Source organism: Athene noctua, chromosome 1 (genome assembly GCF_965140245.1).
Source record: "Athene noctua chromosome 1, bAthNoc1.hap1.1, whole genome shotgun sequence".
Lineage (NCBI taxonomy): Eukaryota > Metazoa > Chordata > Aves > Strigiformes > Strigidae > Athene > Athene noctua.
The window spans coordinates 73,822,514-73,841,458 of record NC_134037.1 but is presented as its reverse complement, the minus strand read 5'-3'; the positions used below and the strand labels follow the sequence as shown (position 1 = coordinate 73,841,458).

Here is an 18,945-nt window from a genome sequence, read left to right as displayed (position 1 = left end):
GGCATTAGAAGGGCACACACCCTCCCGACAGGGAATGGCTAATCTCAGCATTGCCCATCGTATGGCCACTAGTGTGGAAGGGCTTCTACTTCTGAGGGCAAAAGGAAGATGTTACCAAGCATTGATTAATTTTTTTTCTGAATTTTGATTGTATTACACTAGCCAGGTCTCAGAAAGGTGACGCAGCTTGTTTCACAGCATAATTGGATTCTGCTGTTACTGCCATAACCTAATTGTTTTTCTTTTCATTTTTTTCAGAGTAAAAGCGTTTAACTTCAAACTTATAAAAGACCTACAAGTAAAACACAGCAGTAAAGAAGTTGTGGATAAGGGCCTGAGGTAGGTGGCATAAACTGAATCGCTCAGGGGCTTATTTTGTCTGTCATTAGTCATTTGTTAGCAACTCCTGTGTGATCCTCTAAAGCAGCAGCCATCGCTGGTGTTTTAAAGAGCTCGCTTTCCGTGGTATTCTCCACCCTAAAACCCTGCTCTATTGTATTTAGCTACAAAAGCAGCTCCGTACCTGCAATTTTTGTTGGCTGCTTCTGGATGTTTATTTGGTGGTTTGAGAAGGTGCTTGCCAGCTGTCAGGATACAGGCACAGTTAGTTCTCTGTGTGTCCTCAGGCAGTAATGCAAGCCAGTATGCTCACTGACCTTTTCCAGATGTGTTTTCATCAGCCTCCAATATCTGGATTAGAGTTTGCTTTCGCTGCCTTTTTAGCCCTTTCCAGTCTGGAGCAGGTAAGCCTGCTGCAGTCTTGTGAGGGCTTATGCCATGGTATGGGCTCAGGGAGCTCCCAAACCCTGTGTTTTCTTGTTCTCTCTTGACTTTCCTGCTAGTGTGCTTGATGGTACAGAATTTGATATAATGCACATGAGCTGCTGAGTCAACCCTGAGCTGGTAATGTTTTGTTGTACTCTTAGCCCCGGGTAGAGCTGTCTGGTCCCTGGGCAGGCAGGAGAGGGGCCAGTGGTTCCTACTTCATTCACAATCATGTCAAGGCCAGCCTGTGGGAACCTTTGCTTTCAGCTGTGTGCAGCTTTCAGCAGATTACTCTGCACTTCAGATGCTGTGTACTGGAGAGCAGTGTTTCCAGGCAGGGTCACAGCAGCACCCCCTGGGAATATTCCAGCAAAACCCTGCGTGCAGCCCAGGTTGTGGGTTCTTTTGCATCCCAGCCCAGTATCAGTGTGATGTAACATATATACATCATAACGTTGTCTGTGTCCTCTGGAAGATTTGCTTTAGAAGTTGCGCAAGAAGAATGGTGATGGCTTTTGGTTTTGCAGATTCTTGTCCATACAATAGTCTAGAAAGTATGTGTAACTTTTGTAATATTCTAATGGCTATGATACAATTGCCTTGAAATGGAACAAACGGCTTTCTCCAGACATAAAGACTACAGAAGGAGCCCTGAAAAGCCAAGAGCTGGATACCACAGATGCAGTATTTAAAGCAGGCCTGAAAATGAGGATGGCACAGCACTGGGAATCATCACTGGCCTGTGGGCAAATACAGGCTCCATTGGGAGGCTCAGGAAATCCTGCCTTCAAGCCAGCGTTGCTGCTGCGCTGGTGATGCGATAGCTGGACCCAAGGGAGTTTATTTGTGCCTCTGGCAAGGAGCTTAGAAACAAGGCTACAAGCAGGTTTCAGATAGCTGTGAGCTTAAGACTCTATATGCTATGTTGCAGAGCACCTGGCTAGCGGAGAATTTTATTTAAAGTTTTATGGAAGTGTGAGTGTACAACCCAGCTACCTGACCTTGGGCAATTGTACAGCTGTGGTGACCCTGCTCCCCAAAAATGTAAGGAAAGAAGGTATAAAAGGAATGCAGTGGGAAATAGTGCATTTTTAATTGCTTTGGAAGAACCTTTCCTCCATCCACCCCTCCTGCTTAATGCTGCCTTACAGTTGAGTTGTATGTCTGGAATGCTTGTTGTCTATCTGCCTAATTCTTGATTTGGCACATATACAAGATAATAAACCTAATTAGATAAAAATCCCCTGTGTTCAGATTGACAGGTAATGTCCAAAGTATACCTGGAAAGACTTTAGAGATAACATTTGTAAGACAGTGCTCTCTGGACTAGAAGAGAAAGCATTTTTTCCAATTAATTTCTGTCTAAGGGTTGGCTGTGATACTTATCCAATTGGCAAACCTAGTTTCAGATTTCAGCTTTAAAATATAATTGGCAGCTCAGCAAATTCATAAAATTGATCTCCATTCACACTTATTTTTGGCTTGTGTTAAGAATGTGCCAACCTGGAACTCTAAACTTAACCCCGAGTGACTTTCCCAGGACTGCTGCCCTGCAAACGAAGCCTGGCAGCAGCTCCTGGGCCCCAGCCAAGATAAATCCTGAGCCGCCAATGTCCGGGCAGCCATAGTTTGAACTGCAGGTGAGGGGAGAATAAAAAGACGGAATAAGCGTGGATTTTGTAAAGTGCCTCCTTTCTGAAACACGTTATTCAAGTGATACTGTGTTTACCTCTCACTGCTCCATGGTCGGACATGATGCTGCAGCTTCCAAGACCAGCTGAGCTGCCATGCACCCTTTTAGGGCTGCTTAAACATAAAACACATGCTAAAGTTAAGATGCGGTGTAAATGCTTAACAATGCAGTGTTTCAGCTCTGTGTGGGAAGCAGCAGCTAGCAGAAGGTGGCAGAAATTAATTCAGCTGGTGTGATCAAGCCTCACCTGAAGGTACATGAATTTCTTTCAACCTGCATGAGCCTCTCTAGCCCGGGAAAAGCTGTCTTCATACAGAGCAGAGCCAAAACTGCAGCACAGCCCTCCAACGCGTGCTGTCGTGTTGTGCTGTTCGGTTGTGTTCGGTTGTGTCTGGCATACTGATGAAGTGCACGCAACCCCTGTTGGGATTGCACGAGCTGATGGGATTTACACGAGTGGATGGGACTGGCTTGTGGAATTCAGCCCTGGAGCAGCAAATCTTGTTTCTAGTGCTACCACATTGACACCTTGTGGTAGACTTGGCCATCACGATTTTTAAAAATACATTATTGGTGTATGTATTACAGATGTCAATTGCTGGACATTTCCTAGAGGCATTCCACTTGGCTGTTTATACTTTTTCTTTCAACAACTCTATTTAAGCTCCCTTGGACAAATACAAACATTAGAACATCAAAGAGCAAAGTGCAGAGGCTGACCTAAACCAGTGTCTCCTAAATACAGTCCCCAGTTGTGTATCAATATCATAAAAGATGAACAGAAATAGCCACTGGAGAGTATTTTTTTTTCTACTTTTCTACTCATCTAGAACTTGGATTCTCTGGCCCTTTTTTCTGTAAAATTGTTATTTTTACTCACCTTTTTTTTTTTCCTTCTTCTGCGAGGCTTAAATACGACCTGTGTAACCTAAGAAAGATGGCTCTAAAGGTTTAAAGATCTTCAATCTGCTTCTTTAAGTGAAGCCAGAGCTCCAAATCTACCACATGTCATATATTACGTTATGAGCAAAAGGATATTCACATGCTGAAGTTCTTCTCCAAGAATGTTTCCCTGCTGGAAATAACATTTTTACAAGCTTCTGTATTCCCTTCAGTCTCTTCCTAACAGGACCTCCTGTGGGGAAAACTCAGTATTTCTCATTCCGATGATAGTTTTGAGTAACATTTATAATTGTCTGCCAATAGCTGTGTATTTTTTGGCAATAACAAATCATAGTCAAGTTTGTTTCCCTGCTAAAAATTTCTTTAGCACTGCTTTTAGAGCAGTGATCTGGTGGACTGCAGCCTTTGCCAGGCTAGCGTGGCATTTATGCTTTCGGTTTCCCTGGAGCTGCAGAACGTGTTTTTATTTATGAAGTGCATTCTGCCATTTACCATTGAGTGGTACAAGCCATCATGTTCCTCTGTGCTCCTCCTGCTACCACCCTCAGCAAGTGTCGGTTGCCCTTTAGTCCTGTTAGGCAGTTCTCATCTCTCTGCACCTTTTCTGCTGACAATTTGAGGAGAACGTTATTCCTGTAGTAAAACTAAGTGTAATCTGGAAACCAAATTGCCAGATGGTGATGGTATCTTTGTCTTGTCTTTGTGTTCAGTGATGTAGTTCATTCAGTTAACATGGTTAACTGCTAAATAAGAAGCACTATTTTCTCAGTTGTTTGGAGTCTCTACAGATATTAAATTTAGCAAGCTAACAGTCACAGGAGACCCCGCTTTGCTCAGTGTTGCAGGTGTGCAGATGGATGGCAGTTACCCTTTTCAACCTTACTTTGCACAACAGTAGCCATCCAAGGATTATCATACCGTACAATACTTGCTTCTACCAGCTCTACATTTCTTCCCTTTGATTTAATACCCTTTTGGTCTTCTGTGAGAAAACTTACTTCCATTTGTCCAGTTTGACTGCGTTCTATGCCATACATGTTTTGCTGCCTGCTTCTAGTTTATGGTTTTGTTTTGCCATTCAGTGTCCCAATGCTCATTTGTCTTCCATATGAAACCAGTAGTGCTAGTAACTCCCTCAAATGTACAGTCCTGGTGATGGCAGGTGAAGGATGAATGTTGCTTTTATAGTAGAATTTAAGATTGGTTGAGTTTCTGTTAGCATCCTGTTTGATCCTGAGAGAAAAGAATGCTGTGTGAAGTCAGCACAAGCACCTGTAAATGTAATTTTGCTTCCATTTCCTTCCCCAAACAGCTTTTACTAGGAAGGCTGCTTTAAGGTATGATGGAAAGACAGCCTGGGCATACTGGATATCTGCCAGGCTAAAGGTATCTATGTCATGGTTTTAACAACAACAAACCCAAACAATATTAAAAAAAAAAAAAAAAAAAAATCCCTAAAAAAACCCTTCAGCTGGAGGACAGGGGTGATGTGAGAGGGAGGATGCTATCTGGGCTTGAGTGGGAGGAGTATGTGACACGGCAAGGGAGGTGAGCACCTAGGTTGGTGGGGGGGGAGTGGGGAAGTGAAGGGAGCATGAATGAAACAAGAGTCTGGGGTGGCAGTGGGTGGGGATGTGTGTTTTTGCTACCGACTCCATACAGAGTGTGATGGAAATCCTGAACCCAGCAAGGATGGGAGAAAAAAAAAGTGTAAAAATCAAGGAAGCCAAGGAAATTGTGTGACATGAGGGTGAAAGCCAAAGAGGAGGAGCTGGCAGTGAGGTTACAGTGAGCAATTCTGATGCCACCATTCATCAGCAGGGGTACGTTGTTTAACTTCCTTACTGTGTTCAAAGGCCTGCCAGCCCTGCATGCGTTATCCTAACCTTCTGTCTTGCTGCCTTGCATATGCTGTCCCCACAAATCACTGTGTTTGCAGCTTTGCTCCATTTGTATGTCCATTTTGATTGTGTTTGCCAAGTGGGTATATCAATACATCTTACTAAAGAGTTCCTCTGATCCTGCTGCAAGACTTCAAGGCAGTGAGCCCAACTCAGGGCGGAGAAGGGATGTGGCTAAAATGCTATAAAAATCCCTTCACTATTGATGAAAAGTCATAGCACTTTATTAATAAATGCTAATGACAAGTGGTGCTGTAATATTAAACGGTTCTTCTCAAGAGTTCAAAGCATCCCAGCCCACCAGCACGTAGGAGGTAAATAATACAGTGGTCTTGCATGTGAGTGAATGCAGAGCAGCGTGGCAGAGTGAATGAGTTACCCTGGAGTAAAACTCAGATGTTCTGACTCCTGGGTTGGGGAGAGTCCATGCAAAAGGTGAAAGATAATATCTGAATTGTTATCTTAGAGATATGTATGTAAAGGACCTGTGTCCGATGTAGGAGTGAGTCTGTTAAAAACAATAAAAAGGCTCTAGTGAAAGCCTTTATTTTTACTTGCAGAGGTGGTCTGTCACCCTTGAAGTACAAGGCTTGTTCTTCCCTAGCAATCCAATGTTTTTAAGGAGGAGAGAAGCCATGAAACCTGTCTAGTTCTATTTAGTTGTTTGTGATAAGTTCAAATGTTTGCCTATAAATTGTGCCAGGTCTTATGGGAAGTGAGTTAAAAATATTAGTAAAATTTCTCAGAATAGTTGGCAAATACAAGCGTTTGATATGGAGCAAGATTATTATCTACTTCATAGACTGTCTTGTGGCACTAATTTTTATGGTATCTAAACTCACCAAATTAGTGGCTTTGTCAGCAATGTTCTGAGGGAGAAATTTCTATATTTAAGAAGAGGCGGGAAGAGAAGTACTGAGAGCTGCCCAGGACTGCATTGGGTGCAGAGGACAGCCCTCTTCCCTCCTTTTTATGCTGAGGAGCTGTTGCAGGAGTGACTTTCACCCAAGACTTTTCAGTGAGCTATTTGTATCTAGTTCCCTAGCCTCTCACAAAAGAAGGCTTCCTAACTTTTTGGGAAAGGGTGAGAGTAGAGAAGAGGAGAGGATTCTCTTTTATTACTTTTTTTAAATCTTAAAATGAACTTGGCAACTCTGTAAATCTCCCTTAGGAAAGCAGCCTGTCTCCTGAAGCATTGCTCCCACTGCTTCCAGCTGCTTCTAAAGGAGTCTTGACAACCAAAAAGCAAAGAACATCAAGGGCTTTTCAAGCCTGTTGGGATTTATGGATTCATTTTCAACTTGGCAGCAAGAGCTGGACTCAGATGCATCTCAACAGAGATACCAAATAGCAACAGCCTCCTACCCTGTCTGTGCAAAAGCTGCTGCCTCCTTTCTCTTAGCAGCCCCTTCCCTTAACTCAGGAACTGACAAAGCCAAAAAGAAATCCTCCTGTCTTGGAAAGTGTAAAAGGCTCTGTGGCAGAAACTCCTAAGTCCCAGATGCTTGTGCTGTGGTGGACTAACAGAACAGCCTGTGCTTTCTGTGGGCTCTGGGCCAGCGGTAGAACTCCTCTCAAGCAGGCGGTGTGACACAGCACTGCTGCTGAGCTGCCCTTCAGACAAAAGCTCCATGAGAAAAAACCCTCTGGTGAGCAGAGGAGCCAAGAGAAATCAAGTTCTGTTTAGTGCCAAAGTCTGATTTATTTTCTCAGACACTTTCTCAGCAGAGTGCACATTCTATGTATTTTCCTGAAAGGTTCCCCAGTAAATAAGACAGAAATAAAAGAAAAATAAGTTATTAAACAGCAAGAGAGGGTTTTGAACAACCACAAAATTCCTATGCATCCTCAAAGGAAAAGGAAAAAAGCTCATGCGCATGTCTCCAGCAAGCCAAGGGCACTATATAAAGGCAGGGTGCCAATTTTCCTATAGATTTTAAATGCTTTTTGTATTGAAATATGTAATGTACATTCCAGACACAAAAATAAATGTTGACAATGTACGGTTCTATCCTGCTCCATTGCTGTGTGTATATTTTCTGAATGCTGTCATTTGGGACTTACTCAGAGAGCGTGTGGAAGGTATTTTTCCACTCCACATGGCACTTTCTCTGAGCGCATATATACACCTACAGCAGTAGTTGGGACAGCTCTGGTACAGGTTGTTAGGCAAGTGAATGAGCCCAGCCTTGCACAGGCACAAGATAGGCATTTAATCTACGAAATGACTCAGGTCATTTCAGTGTGTTAAGTACAGTGCATGGCATATTTCAGTGCAGCTAAGGAGGGCATTGCACAGGGCATTTATTCCATAGTTCTGTTTTAATGTCATTTCCAATCTTTATGTAATATGCAGTGGATAAATTTATAAGCCATTTTGGTGATCTGGTTATATATATTATGACTATAATCAGAGGAAAATTCATGACATATGGAAAAAAACGTCATGTTCTGTGAAGATAAATCATAGTTCCAAAAGCCAAATTAGCATTTCTTGGAGACAGCCATATGGCCGTAAGAGATTGAACTGATACAGTTCTCAAGATTCTTTAAATGCCACCACCAAAAATCTTCTGGTAGTTTCCAGAGGGAAACAGGTCAAAAGCTACCACCACTTTCAAAAAATATTATGTGATAATGTCACTAAAGGTAAATTACTACTCCTTAGTCCCCTTTTTGAAAGCAAGAGAATTCAGAGCTGTCACTCAGAGCCATGTTTAATTCCTGCCTGGGACCAACATCACCAATTGCACTTTAAAGAAGAACCTAGTGGAGAGACTGCAGGGTCAGAGTTTTAAATTCTGTGTGACTTGGCTTTGGTGAAGCAACAGTGCTAAGAGGAATAGAAAATAAAAAATACGACAACGTTATTCAGAACAGTGTTCTAGATGACCATTTTATAATGTGTTAAAGCATTTTAAAAACATGTCATACTGACGTACTTTAACTTTGGTATAATGCCAAAAACCTTAATATTTGAATTATAACCTTAAGAATTCAGTGGAATAATGCAGAGATTAGCAGCTTTACAGCTTACTGGAAATTAAACATGTCCCAACAGAACACAGTTTAATTGTAATCATAAATCAGCTGTATAATTGTTACGAAGGCCATGTTTGATAATTAAGGGTTAAGTCACCAATAGTTTTCTTGTTCAGTACAACAGAAATACTTTAAAGCGTGCTTTTTTTTTTTCCTGTTGTCAGCATCTGAGTTTGTTCTTTTTTGGATTAACAAACCTGAGCACTCAGTCCACATCAGGACCTATGCTGAAGATGACTTCCCTGCTTTGACCTATGTTGTGTGTGATCCCTGAGAGGGGTACCTGCAGCTGTCTTCAGGTGCTTTGGTGTACCTCCACCACCTCTGCTAGTGACTTTCTGTTCACAGCATTGGTTTATAAACATGGGATGTATCTTTGGAAGCTCATGGGTACAGGGCTGGGCTTGTATCAGGCAGTAGCATGGGCCCAAAGACACTTTCTAGTGCAGAGCACAGCTCTGTGTTAGGGAAAATAGGCCAAATTACTTTTGTTGCTAGCTGAGCAAGTAGTCATGGGGGATCTCTGGAGATCCCTTTACTGGGGACAGTGGAGGATGGTCCTTCTATAGTAGTTGAACAACAGGTTAGAATTTTAAAAACATGTCTAGTGTTTTAAGGCATTAATGAAGATTTATGCCATCCCAAACCCAGTCACCAGTGAGGTTCAAATGTTGACAGCTGAGTTACCCTGAGCCCTCCCATTCACTTCCAGGGGAGATGAATGAGATCCCATGGCAGGGAGCAGCAGCCTTTGCCTTGACTTGCTACCCCATGCAATGTAGCTGGTTGATGCTTATGCTTGTGCTCCTGGAACAGCTCTAACCCTTGCTATAAAGTCCTTTAATAACACTTAGTAGCATCTTTGTGCTTGTTAGGAAAGATTTGATCTGGATGCTTCACAAGTTTCTGTGTCTTTGAATCAGTAAAGTCAAGCTAGCACTATCCTTGACATCAGGGTACAAAGCCATAACATGGTTCACCTCACTGTAAGGGAAAAGGGAGCACAGCTCCCTGTGTAGGTTTGCTTGCTGGGCAGAGGGTGGCCTTGCAGCTGGGGTGGGCCAGTAGTCACTGTAAGGGGCACTGGGGTAAGCAGGGGCTTTCTGGAAGAAGCCCAGTCCGTTGCTGGTGTCTAACAGAAAGGGCTGCTGAGGGGACCGGCTGGGGAAGCAGTGCTGCTGCTGGTGCACCTGGTGCTCGCTGTACAAGTGAAGCGGCTCAGGGGGAAGAGCTGCAGCCTGCGGCAAAACATGGTGCTGAGGCTCCAGGGCCTGTTTGTGCTGAGTGCCATCGCGGCCGTAGGGGCTCCTCCGCCCCATCCCGTGCATGCCGCAGCCCTCCTGAGGCCAGCTGTGGCCTGGGCACATCCCGCCCCGCAGAGGCGGGAGCACCCTTCGCTGGAAAGGGCATCCCGGTAAGCAGGTGTGGTCCAAACCCTGGGGGTGATGGAGCGAGTAGGGGCTGTGCCTGAGGTCAGCACAGCGATGAGGGCTGTCTGCCACCTCCCTGTCCTCAGAGGTACGGACGAACCAGTCGTAGCCGTAGGTGTTGTCCCTGACAGACAGCGCTGACATCTTCTCCAGCAGCGCCTGCTCTCGCAGCAGCTCTGGCTGGAGCAACCGCTGGTCCAGCCCCAGGTCAGAGCCAGCGCCGCCAGCCCAGGCACCGCCCGGCCGCTCGGGGCAGCTCCCCTGGGACCGCCCGGGGTAGCAGGAGGCCCCTGCGCAGCCGCTGGTGTCTCGCAGCGTTCCTGTGCAGGTGTCGCAGGGTGCAGGCTCTCCTCCAGTCCTGTATGGCGAGCGGTTACACTTATCTTCCTCTTTCCCCAGGCTTACCGGGACCTTTGTTTTGGCCCTCAGCTCATCAGCAACCGAGAGCTGAGCTTGGTGTGGTCTCTCTGGGTGGTAAAATTTGCATTTATTGCCATAGGTGCATTTTTTACCTGAAAGAATCAGAAAACAAACAGGATATTGTCACTAGCACCCTGTCGATTAACATACTCACCACTTCTCCCCAGCACTGTGCATTTGCATGGGTGGGGTGAGGACAAACATCAAAGAGGGGAAATGCTTTTTTCCAATTCTTAACTTTCGACCCCAGATTTAAATATTGCTGACCTAAATAGCAGGGTGAAGCAGCAGAGAAAGTAAGTTTCTGCTATTTCGGAAGCGTCTGAAATTCATTTATGTTCCGGTTGCTGCACTCAGGGAGACCTGCTGCTACAAAGGGTTGCTTTAAAAAATGGCACAGGGACTTACCTCTGAGAACCCTGCACATGACTGGAAAGCTGTTGGGAGGGGAAGTGTTTGGATGGCCTTTCCCAAGACCACTCCACAAAGTGAAAAGCTGCTGCCTTTGCTGAGGCTGGAGCCACTTAAGCAGGAGAGGAAAACAACATCACACCTTTGAGCAGCCCTACCCCAAGTCTCTACCACACAAAGCAGGACAGCACATGGCACCGGTGCTTGCCTGTAGCTAAAGAAAAGCCCTGCTGGCAAGCAAGGGGCAGGGGGAAGAGGGGTGACAGTTCACAGCAGGGGAAGAAACCCACCATAGGGGCAGGGCTGCCACTTTGGTTCAGGAAGCACTGGCTTTTTGCTGAGGAAGTTATTAAGAGTGGGTCCGTGCCGGCCTAATGGATCATCAGGAGGCATAAACCTGAAAAAGGAAAAAGTCACAGGGATATCAGAAATACCGCAAGCTTTTGGAGCTAAAGTGCCATCACAGCTTGTGGCACAAACTTAGGATGGAAAATCCTTGTAATTCTTTTGTGGCCTGGCCTTCATGAGTCAGGCTGTGTTACTAGACAGAGTGCCCTGCCTGCCAAGACAACAATGCTTCAGCTTCGTGTAGTTTTATGTCATTAGGAAAAAAACAACAATTGGAAAGGGATGGTGGCTTGGCCTAGCTCTGGCCAGCCAGCAGCCCCAGCTGTGGTACCACCCCTTCCTTTTTCTCTGAAAGAGCAGCAGCAGCAAACTGTTCTGTGGTCCCAGCACTGCAATCCTCACCATCAGCTCCCTTCCACAGCAAATTCCCTTTTCTTTTACTAAATACTTGTAGGAGAATGACATTTAAGAAGCCAGCAGTTAATTCAGAGCTACAGCTGATCATGTACGTGGTGTACATTTTCAAGGATTCAGTAAAGGCTTCCAGCTATAAGGCCTGCAATATGCTCAGGTAAAAGTGTACGTGAATGCGATGCTTCATGAAGAGAACTTAGCATTTCTGGACTTATTTGCAACCCACCCATGGAACAAGTCTCTGTTGGATGAAGGGAGTTGTGGGCAGGAGGGGAATACAGACACTCAGGGAATTTGGTTATGCACATAACAGGACTGAAACCTCCAACTTCAGGCTGTGGTTTTAGAGAGGTTCCCAAAGCTGTGCAAGAAGGTCTTGCTGAATCTATTCAAACGGGCTTCACAGTAACAGCTAGACTTCTGAGGGAAGGGTTCTGAAAAGATCTGGCAATCTCTATGAAATAGGAAGGAGAATATCATATAAATATTTGTAACCCATTAGTAACTAGGGAAGAAGCCCTGTGGTAGTTGGAATTAATGGACTGAAGCTTCAATAAATACAGTGTGCTGATGTTCAGCAACTACATTTCTGTGAACATTACAGGGAAACAACCCCAGTGCCAAGCACTCCCATCTGATTTTGGTGGCAGAAGAGCCAAGTCTCCATCCTGATCCATGGAGGCTGCTTCTCCACTTGCACTCGTCCGTGATACTGGATGTCTCTGAGTATGTTTCCCCAGCCGAACTGATGGCTAATGAACACCTCTGCTACTAGGAGACAAGGTTAGTACATACAGACTAAGGAGCATATGGCTCAGCCTCACAGGCACAGCACAAGTGCCCTAGGCAAAACCTTCCCCAAGGGGGATGGTTAAGGGCCAGACAGACCAGCTTCTTGTCTCTTTTCTTCTAGAAAGTTATGATTACAAAAACATAGGGAAGAGTGCTGTTCTGCCTTGCAGGGGAATTAAAAATACTGCCAGATAGAATTGGAAAGAAGCAAAGCTGGTCACTAGTGCTGCCATTCAAATAGAGAAGTTCATTGAAGAATGATGTGGCGGGGTGGGGGTGGTAAGACCAAAGGTTAGGGAACAGGAACTAAAGAAATGAGATAAGAAAAGTTGTGGTGGATTCCTTCAGAAAAAGGCTTATGTACTCTGCTAGTGGTGGGAGGTGCATTGATGTTGGAGTTGACTTGGCCCATAATGTTTCAATTCAAGATTGTTTAACAACTGTCTCTTACCTGTTACTGACAAAAGAGTACATGAGTAGTCGCTGCTCAATAAACCATTTCCACTCAGGGTTTTCATTCTGGAGATCCCGGTAATGGTCATTGGAAACAATCACTCCGTCTTTCTCATAAGCGACTTTCACTATATAGCGATCATCATAGCAGACTACCCTCTTGCCTTTCACCTTCCGGGATGGGGTGTACACAAGGATTGATTGCTTTTCAAGCTCTTCAAGAATGTGCTGATCTGGTGGCAGAAATAGAAAGGCAAAACATTTTTTAAAAAAGATTAATTAATTGATAATGACCAGGTCTCAATCGTGTGTTAGAAACCTACAGGAATCTAAACATGATTCAGCACATCAGGCAACTTAGAGTAGTGTGATTTTCAGATGCACTGATATCTGGTGGTTATTTGGTAACTTGAAAATGAGGTCTTTTACAAAAGCATCTGCTTCTAAAATTGGGGAGACCCTTTTTTTGATTTTTAAGTCTTATCTGTAAAAGGATGGCTTGAATACTACACCAGAGGCATACTGAATCCCCATAGTGCCCTTTTTACCCTGCTAGATGCTAGAAGGTTCATAACCAGCCCTGATATGAGCTTCTCTTGGAGATAAAATGTGCTTGATAAAATAAATAAACAAACAAACTTCTGTTGCTATTAAGGACACTCTTGACTTATCATCGTTCCTGTGATGCAGAAAGGCAGATCCCCAGCCACCACATCTGCAGACAGCAAGCTGCTGGCACAAATCTCACAGATCTGTTTCCATACAAACTGAATCTCACTGCCCTGCACGGACCTAAGCTGATGTATTTCCTTCTCCTGGAAGAGGAACCCATGTACCTCCTGTATCGAGGTAATGGGCTAACAGATAATAGTCGTGCAGGAGCGAATGTTTCAGATACTGCCACATTTGGATAATGTGTGCAACAATGATGATGTCTCCTGGCTGGCCTTAAAAGTTCTGCAGACTCATTGCAAGCTGACAGGCTTCTTTAACTCAGCTGGCAGCAACTTGTGCTTGTAAAGCAGAAGGCTCAAAGCAATGTAACAAAGCCTTGTAAGCAGTTTTAGCTGCTAGCCTAGAGAGTGCGGCAATAAATTAATAACTAATTTAAATGATGGAAACCTGATACACAACTTGCACTGTGCTTGTCTTTACAGGGCAAAACTGTACTGGACTCTTCACACCCCATCTCCAAATTGCACCCAATGGTTGGCAAATTATGCCCAGGACTGTGACCTACCTGCAATGGGACTGTCTTGTCGAGAGGGCTCCTTTCTCCAGAGTGGAACAAAAACCTTGATGTACGTGTGCCCCCTCTCTCGAAACCAGTCCACCGCCAGCTGGATCCCCCAGCAGGAGAATATCTCTTTGTTTCCGTGACTATAAGAGGAGAAGGGTGGTGAGGCAAAGCTTCCAAGAAGCTTAGAGTTCTCTTTAACTGAGTCAGTAATTAAAAGGCAAAATAAACAGCTTTTGTGTCCTTCACCAGTTTTCTAGAAATCAACCTGGCAGGGTGTCCCAGTTGGACAGATCCAAACACCTCCTCCAGCGGATCCAGAAACTTGCTATCTGAAGCAGTTTGGATATGTAAGAACAGAGGTATCCTATCCCCCATTTCTATGACCTGCCTGCTACCCAAGCCTGTTGCTTCCATCTGTATCTGGATGAACTTGGGGCCTAAAGTACCAGCAAGATCTTAGGCTGTGTCAGAACCTTTGTGTGCCTTGTCTGGTAAAGATTTAAAGAGTGAGAGTTTCTTCCAGCACAAGCAGAAACCAGGGGTGATATCCTTCCTAAGTTTCTCCCCCCCCCCCCCCCCCCCCCCCCTTGAAATTTCTTACTGCTTGTCATTTGCTTATCTAAAATTTTACTACAGTGCAGTGCACCTGTAAAAGAAGGTAATTTGTTAAGTACCTCTGCACAAGGAAACAAAAATAAACTCTACAGAGTCCTAAAAGGGATAAGTGCCCTCACATTATCTACAGAAACCTCATCCTTGTACTTTGAGCTTTCTGGATAATATCGCCACAATCTCACTCAGGCTTTCACCTCTGCAAAACATTCTTGTAAAGGACTCTCTTGGTTACTACACCTGCCTGCAGTGACAGACCAGTCAAGGACAGTGCTGCAGTCTTAAATGCCTCTCCCGCCACGCCCCCCGCCCCCCCCAGGAATTCATATCTAGGTTCTGCATACATCAGCATCATAACCATTTTACACCTAATAAAAGTTTCAGTACTGAAATGGTGACCACAAATTAAAAATAGTACAATTTGGAGGAAGAAATCTGGTTGGTTATTAATAGATACCCAGGCAATAGGAAGTCTTAAGAAACCCTCACCAATAATAAATGTTCTGGAGTGCTTGACATATCGAGTCTCCATTCTAGACCAGCTGTTTTGTTTGGTTTTAAAGGATGGGCTCTACCCAGGATAGGTATAAAGTCACATGGACAGATGACTTGGAAGTTCAGGTGACTTTTTCAGATAACTGCCTTTAAAAGGAAGTCTAGATACATCTTTAAAGCCATGACCCCAAAAAAGTTCAGCAACAGCCTGCTTTAACATTGACTACTCATGTTATAACTCTGTCAGCTTTAGAAAAGTAATTCTAGATGTACCCCTGCCCAGTGCAGAAAGTAAAGCACTCAAGCACAAGTCAATTTGTCCAAAAGGCCAAGCAGAACAAGTGAAAAGAGACACCTGGAATTGTGTCTCAGCATTATCACTTAATCCAGTTGCTGCCACATGGCTGCAGCCAAACCTGGAGAACGTGTACCTAGAATAGTATGTACACACGTTGTGCGCTGCGGTGTTGACACAACTGAACACCAACGTCTGCCATGCAACGGAGCAGGGGCTTTAAAACCTTATATTGCCCCTGCATGGTGAGTTTGTGTTGTGTGACAACGGATTGGCTCCTGTCAGTCACCTTTCCCACACACCCCCATAGTCCGTGGACCATAACTGATCTGTCATAACTCAGTCCCATCACTCTCCTGCCAGCAACAGGGTACATTGCACTTGGGTCACAGATCAGCAGGGCCCTTCTCTCAAACTGAAGCAGAAATTTGGCCTCATTGTGATGCTGGCAATTAATCCGTAATTAGCACACAGTGATTCCTTTTTAAATTGTGCAATTCCAACCCCTTTGAGAAAAGGTTTAAAAGCAACTCCTTTTGAAAAAGGCAAATTCCCCATCTGCACCTGGTCATGACACAGCATCAGCCACAGCTTTGGCAGAAGGGAGAGAGCATTGAGCCAGCCCTACCCACTGGCCTAGGAAAAGGCCACTGTACCTATCACAGCTTTAAAACTAAGTGTAAGCGCAAGCACTAGATTAGATAGCCTCTTCAGTGTGCAGTGAATAGGTTATGACATTTCCCTTTTCATATTAGCATAACTCCATTTATTTTTTTCCACTAGCCTTGCTAAACCGTCCTGCCTGGCTTTCTGTGGATAGGCTGGCAGACAGCTAAGTTTCTCATTCTATCCGATGGAAATGCAAAGTGCACTGAGATGCTTGACTAGTGAGACTGGCTGAAGGCAAGGTTATTTTCCATTCAGCTTCTATGGATAGGCCGACCGAAGCCTGGAGACTGCCAACTCACTCACTTGCTTTATTACCCTGGGGTATATACATCCTTTTCAAAACCTCACACCCCGCAATGGGCCCTCAATGCCAATTCTGAAGTACTCCAGAAACACCAACCCTAAGATAGAAATACAAATACTTGAGATATTTTTCTCCACACAGCCAACTGCTTCTCCAAGCTCCACCTTTTTGACAGCTTCATCCCTAAACTGCTGCTTCTCCTGCACTTTTATGGTTGTTAGTGTTGATGATGATGAACCTTTCCCAGCAAGGAAACCTAACATCCCTTTTCCCTGAATTCTGAAGACAGCCCTTCTCCCTCTGACAGCAACAAACCAGAAAAATTAAAATGAGAATACCAAAAGCACTCACCCAGCCTGTCCCATTAGCCAAAGTAAATGCCATTTAGAACAACCTTGACAGGCATCCAGGAGAGGAAAGCAGCTCCCTTCCAGGCTGTGTCAGTTCAGTACAAACTGAACTGACAAGCTCAGTAGTCTTCTCCATCATCCAAGTAAGTCTTTAACTTTATCAAGACAGAGAGGCTGGGGATGTCTGAGAAGAGCTGTAAAAACTTTGCCTTTCTGAAACTCAAAAGTACGTCACATTCCTCTAATTCTTTTTAGGTGAAAGATGAGGAATCCACAGCAGAACAACCAACCATCTCTCTCACTCACATTTTGGAAACTATTTGACAAAAAGATTTAAATTTTACATGCCAAAAGTACGTGACTTCCTAAAAACCCATTTAGGTGGGCATATGGTCTAGGAAAGCAATACAACATGCTAGCTCAAGCCATCTACTGTACATACCTATAATGACATTTGTTTTAAATAATCTCTCTAGCAAGCTCCTGTGTGCAGGCTGGCACAGTGGGATGATCTCAGAGCTTTCCCGGAGTACTCCAAGCTCAAAACACGGACTATCTATCTCATTAGCCCCCAAACTACTCTGGGCCTCCTGCTCCATGGCAAGGGTGCGTCTTCTGCCACCTTGGAAAAAATGCTGTTCTCCGCCTTGTCCGCCTCTGCCTGCTTTGGAAAAACCCTGGTGAACTGGCAAGAACAAGGTTGTGCCAGGAGAATGGAGCACATGCCTAGTCAGGGGTAGTGTTGCCCCTAACACAACGAAAGGGTAGTTGCTCAGCTCAGCCACTCTGCCTGGATGGGTGCTCATTTCTTTTGAAGTGAGGCAAGAAGGACACTCTAAGGAGGGTCTAGGATGAAAATACAAATGGGAGCAGGAGATCCTATCACCTGGCTACCGGGCTCATGGCCCAGCCAAGGCTAAGCAATTTAGCTCTGTTGTGTATTTCTCACTCCTCATGAGCCGCCCCGACCTAGGAGACCCTCGTTTTCAGATGGGATTTCTCCCTTCATCCAGGAGATGGCATAATTTGCTTAGTCTCCAAGTTGCTCTGGATGGGCTTCTCCACTTTGCCCTCTAACCGGGGAGGATGTGGTCTCATCACCTCACCTCTCACCTCACACCAAAGCTAACCGAAGGAGGAAGCCCTCCCTGCTCTGCCCTGTCCCAACCTACAGGGACAGGCTTGGCCCTGATGACTGGACAGGGATGGTTACAGGGAAGACCCGTGGACAGCCACCACGTCCTGGAGGCTTGACTGCTGGCGCCTCTGGCTATTCGTATTGCCCTAGTAAACAGAGGCCAACCCACTCTGTCTTTGGGCTCCCCATCAGTAAGTGCGCTTGCACAGTGGCAGGACACTGCTTAGGAAATGTAATTGGCCAGGATGGGTTGCTATGACATTAAGGAGGAAATGAGACTATTCAAAACAAGTCAACTATCAATTCCCTGGTATTTCCATTAAAATGAAGCCAACCAAAAAAACCCGACCAAAACATACAAGCCTGGAACACTGTTGGAGTTTATTTGCAAGGCAAAGCAGTACAACTGTGATGTTGTTAGGACCCACAGTCACCCATCTTTATTCTCCCTCACTTTCTTGGGTTAGTTGGGCTGTCCTGTCTATCTGTTCACCAGTTTTTCCCAGAAACACCTCAGCATATATGTTTAGAAATCCCGGGTACCCATTTGAAGTCAGGGTAATATCAATAGTGAACTAAAAGGGAGACAGAGCTGCTGAATCATACTGCCATAAATTGCAGTGGTTAGCTAGCTGTTGGCTTATAAAAGGTCAAAATGCAGTGCGAGCCAGTGATTGCATTTGGCATGCGCATTTACGGGCATAGAGACAGCAGGTCCCTAGAAGCTGTGCCTCAGCCAAAGAACAGGAATAAGCAATGGTTCATACATTATACATCAAAGACATCAATGCACCTCTCACCTGAAGAAAAAACATACTTCAAGCCATCAGCTTTAAAATTCAAAAGCTTCAGAGGAAGAGAGATCCCTTTTAGGAAACAGAGCTTACCTCATTGCAACATTGCTGCCATCAATCACAATGGGTCTCAAGTAATTGGAAGAATCACTTTCATCTTCTCCAAGCCACTTGGACCCTGGTGTAGTGGTACATGATCCACGGGCAACAAGTTTTAGCAGGGAAGGCTGTGCCTGACTCTCCAGAGCTTGAGGTTTGCTCCCCATCCGAATCAGCTCTTTCAGCACATCATCCTCCAGGGCCTCTTGGCCCAGGCTCTCCAGCACTTTGCAGATGTCCTGCTTACCATAGCCCAGCTTGCAGAAAAAATCCAGCTTGCTCTGGTGCACTTCCACTCCGGCCATAGCAACTTTTCTGGAGCGTGGTGCTACTGGTTTGCTAGGAAGCGAGCTGGCTAGTGCCATCTTAGCAGGCAT

General features: G+C 44.9%; 1 protein-coding gene and 1 long non-coding RNA gene across 2 annotated transcripts; one reads left to right on the top strand and one right to left on the bottom strand.

Moving 5' to 3' along the window:
• The first annotated feature begins 176 nt into the window (after window positions 1–176).
• LOC141969189 (uncharacterized) lies at window positions 177–13,977 on the top strand. The gene is made up of 3 exons (XR_012635005.1): window positions 177–339; window positions 11,932–12,110; window positions 13,730–13,977. It is a non-coding gene; the product is annotated as an uncharacterized LOC141969189 (long non-coding RNA).
• ZC3H12D (zinc finger CCCH-type containing 12D) lies at window positions 9,201–18,945 on the bottom strand. The gene is made up of 5 exons (XM_074924717.1): window positions 18,563–18,945; window positions 13,813–13,952; window positions 12,571–12,805; window positions 10,856–10,962; window positions 9,201–10,246 (listed from the first exon to the last, which is right to left on the bottom strand). Exons 1-5 carry the CDS (start codon window positions 18,943–18,945, stop codon window positions 9,201–9,203), a joined length of 1,911 nt encoding a protein of 636 aa, XP_074780818.1.

Coding starts and splice junctions, on each gene's coding strand:
- ZC3H12D (XM_074924717.1), bottom strand. CDS start 18,945: ATGCCTGCTAAGATGGCACTAGCCAGCTCGCTTCCTAGCAAACCAGTA. Junction 13,953..18,562: donor GGCAGCAATGTTGCAATGAG/GTAAGCTCTGTT, acceptor CTCCTCTTATAG/TCACGGAAACAAAGAGATAT. Junction 10,247..10,855: donor GTGGCAGCCCTGCCCCTATG/GTGGGTTTCTTC, acceptor TGATTCTTTCAG/GTAAAAAATGCACCTATGGC.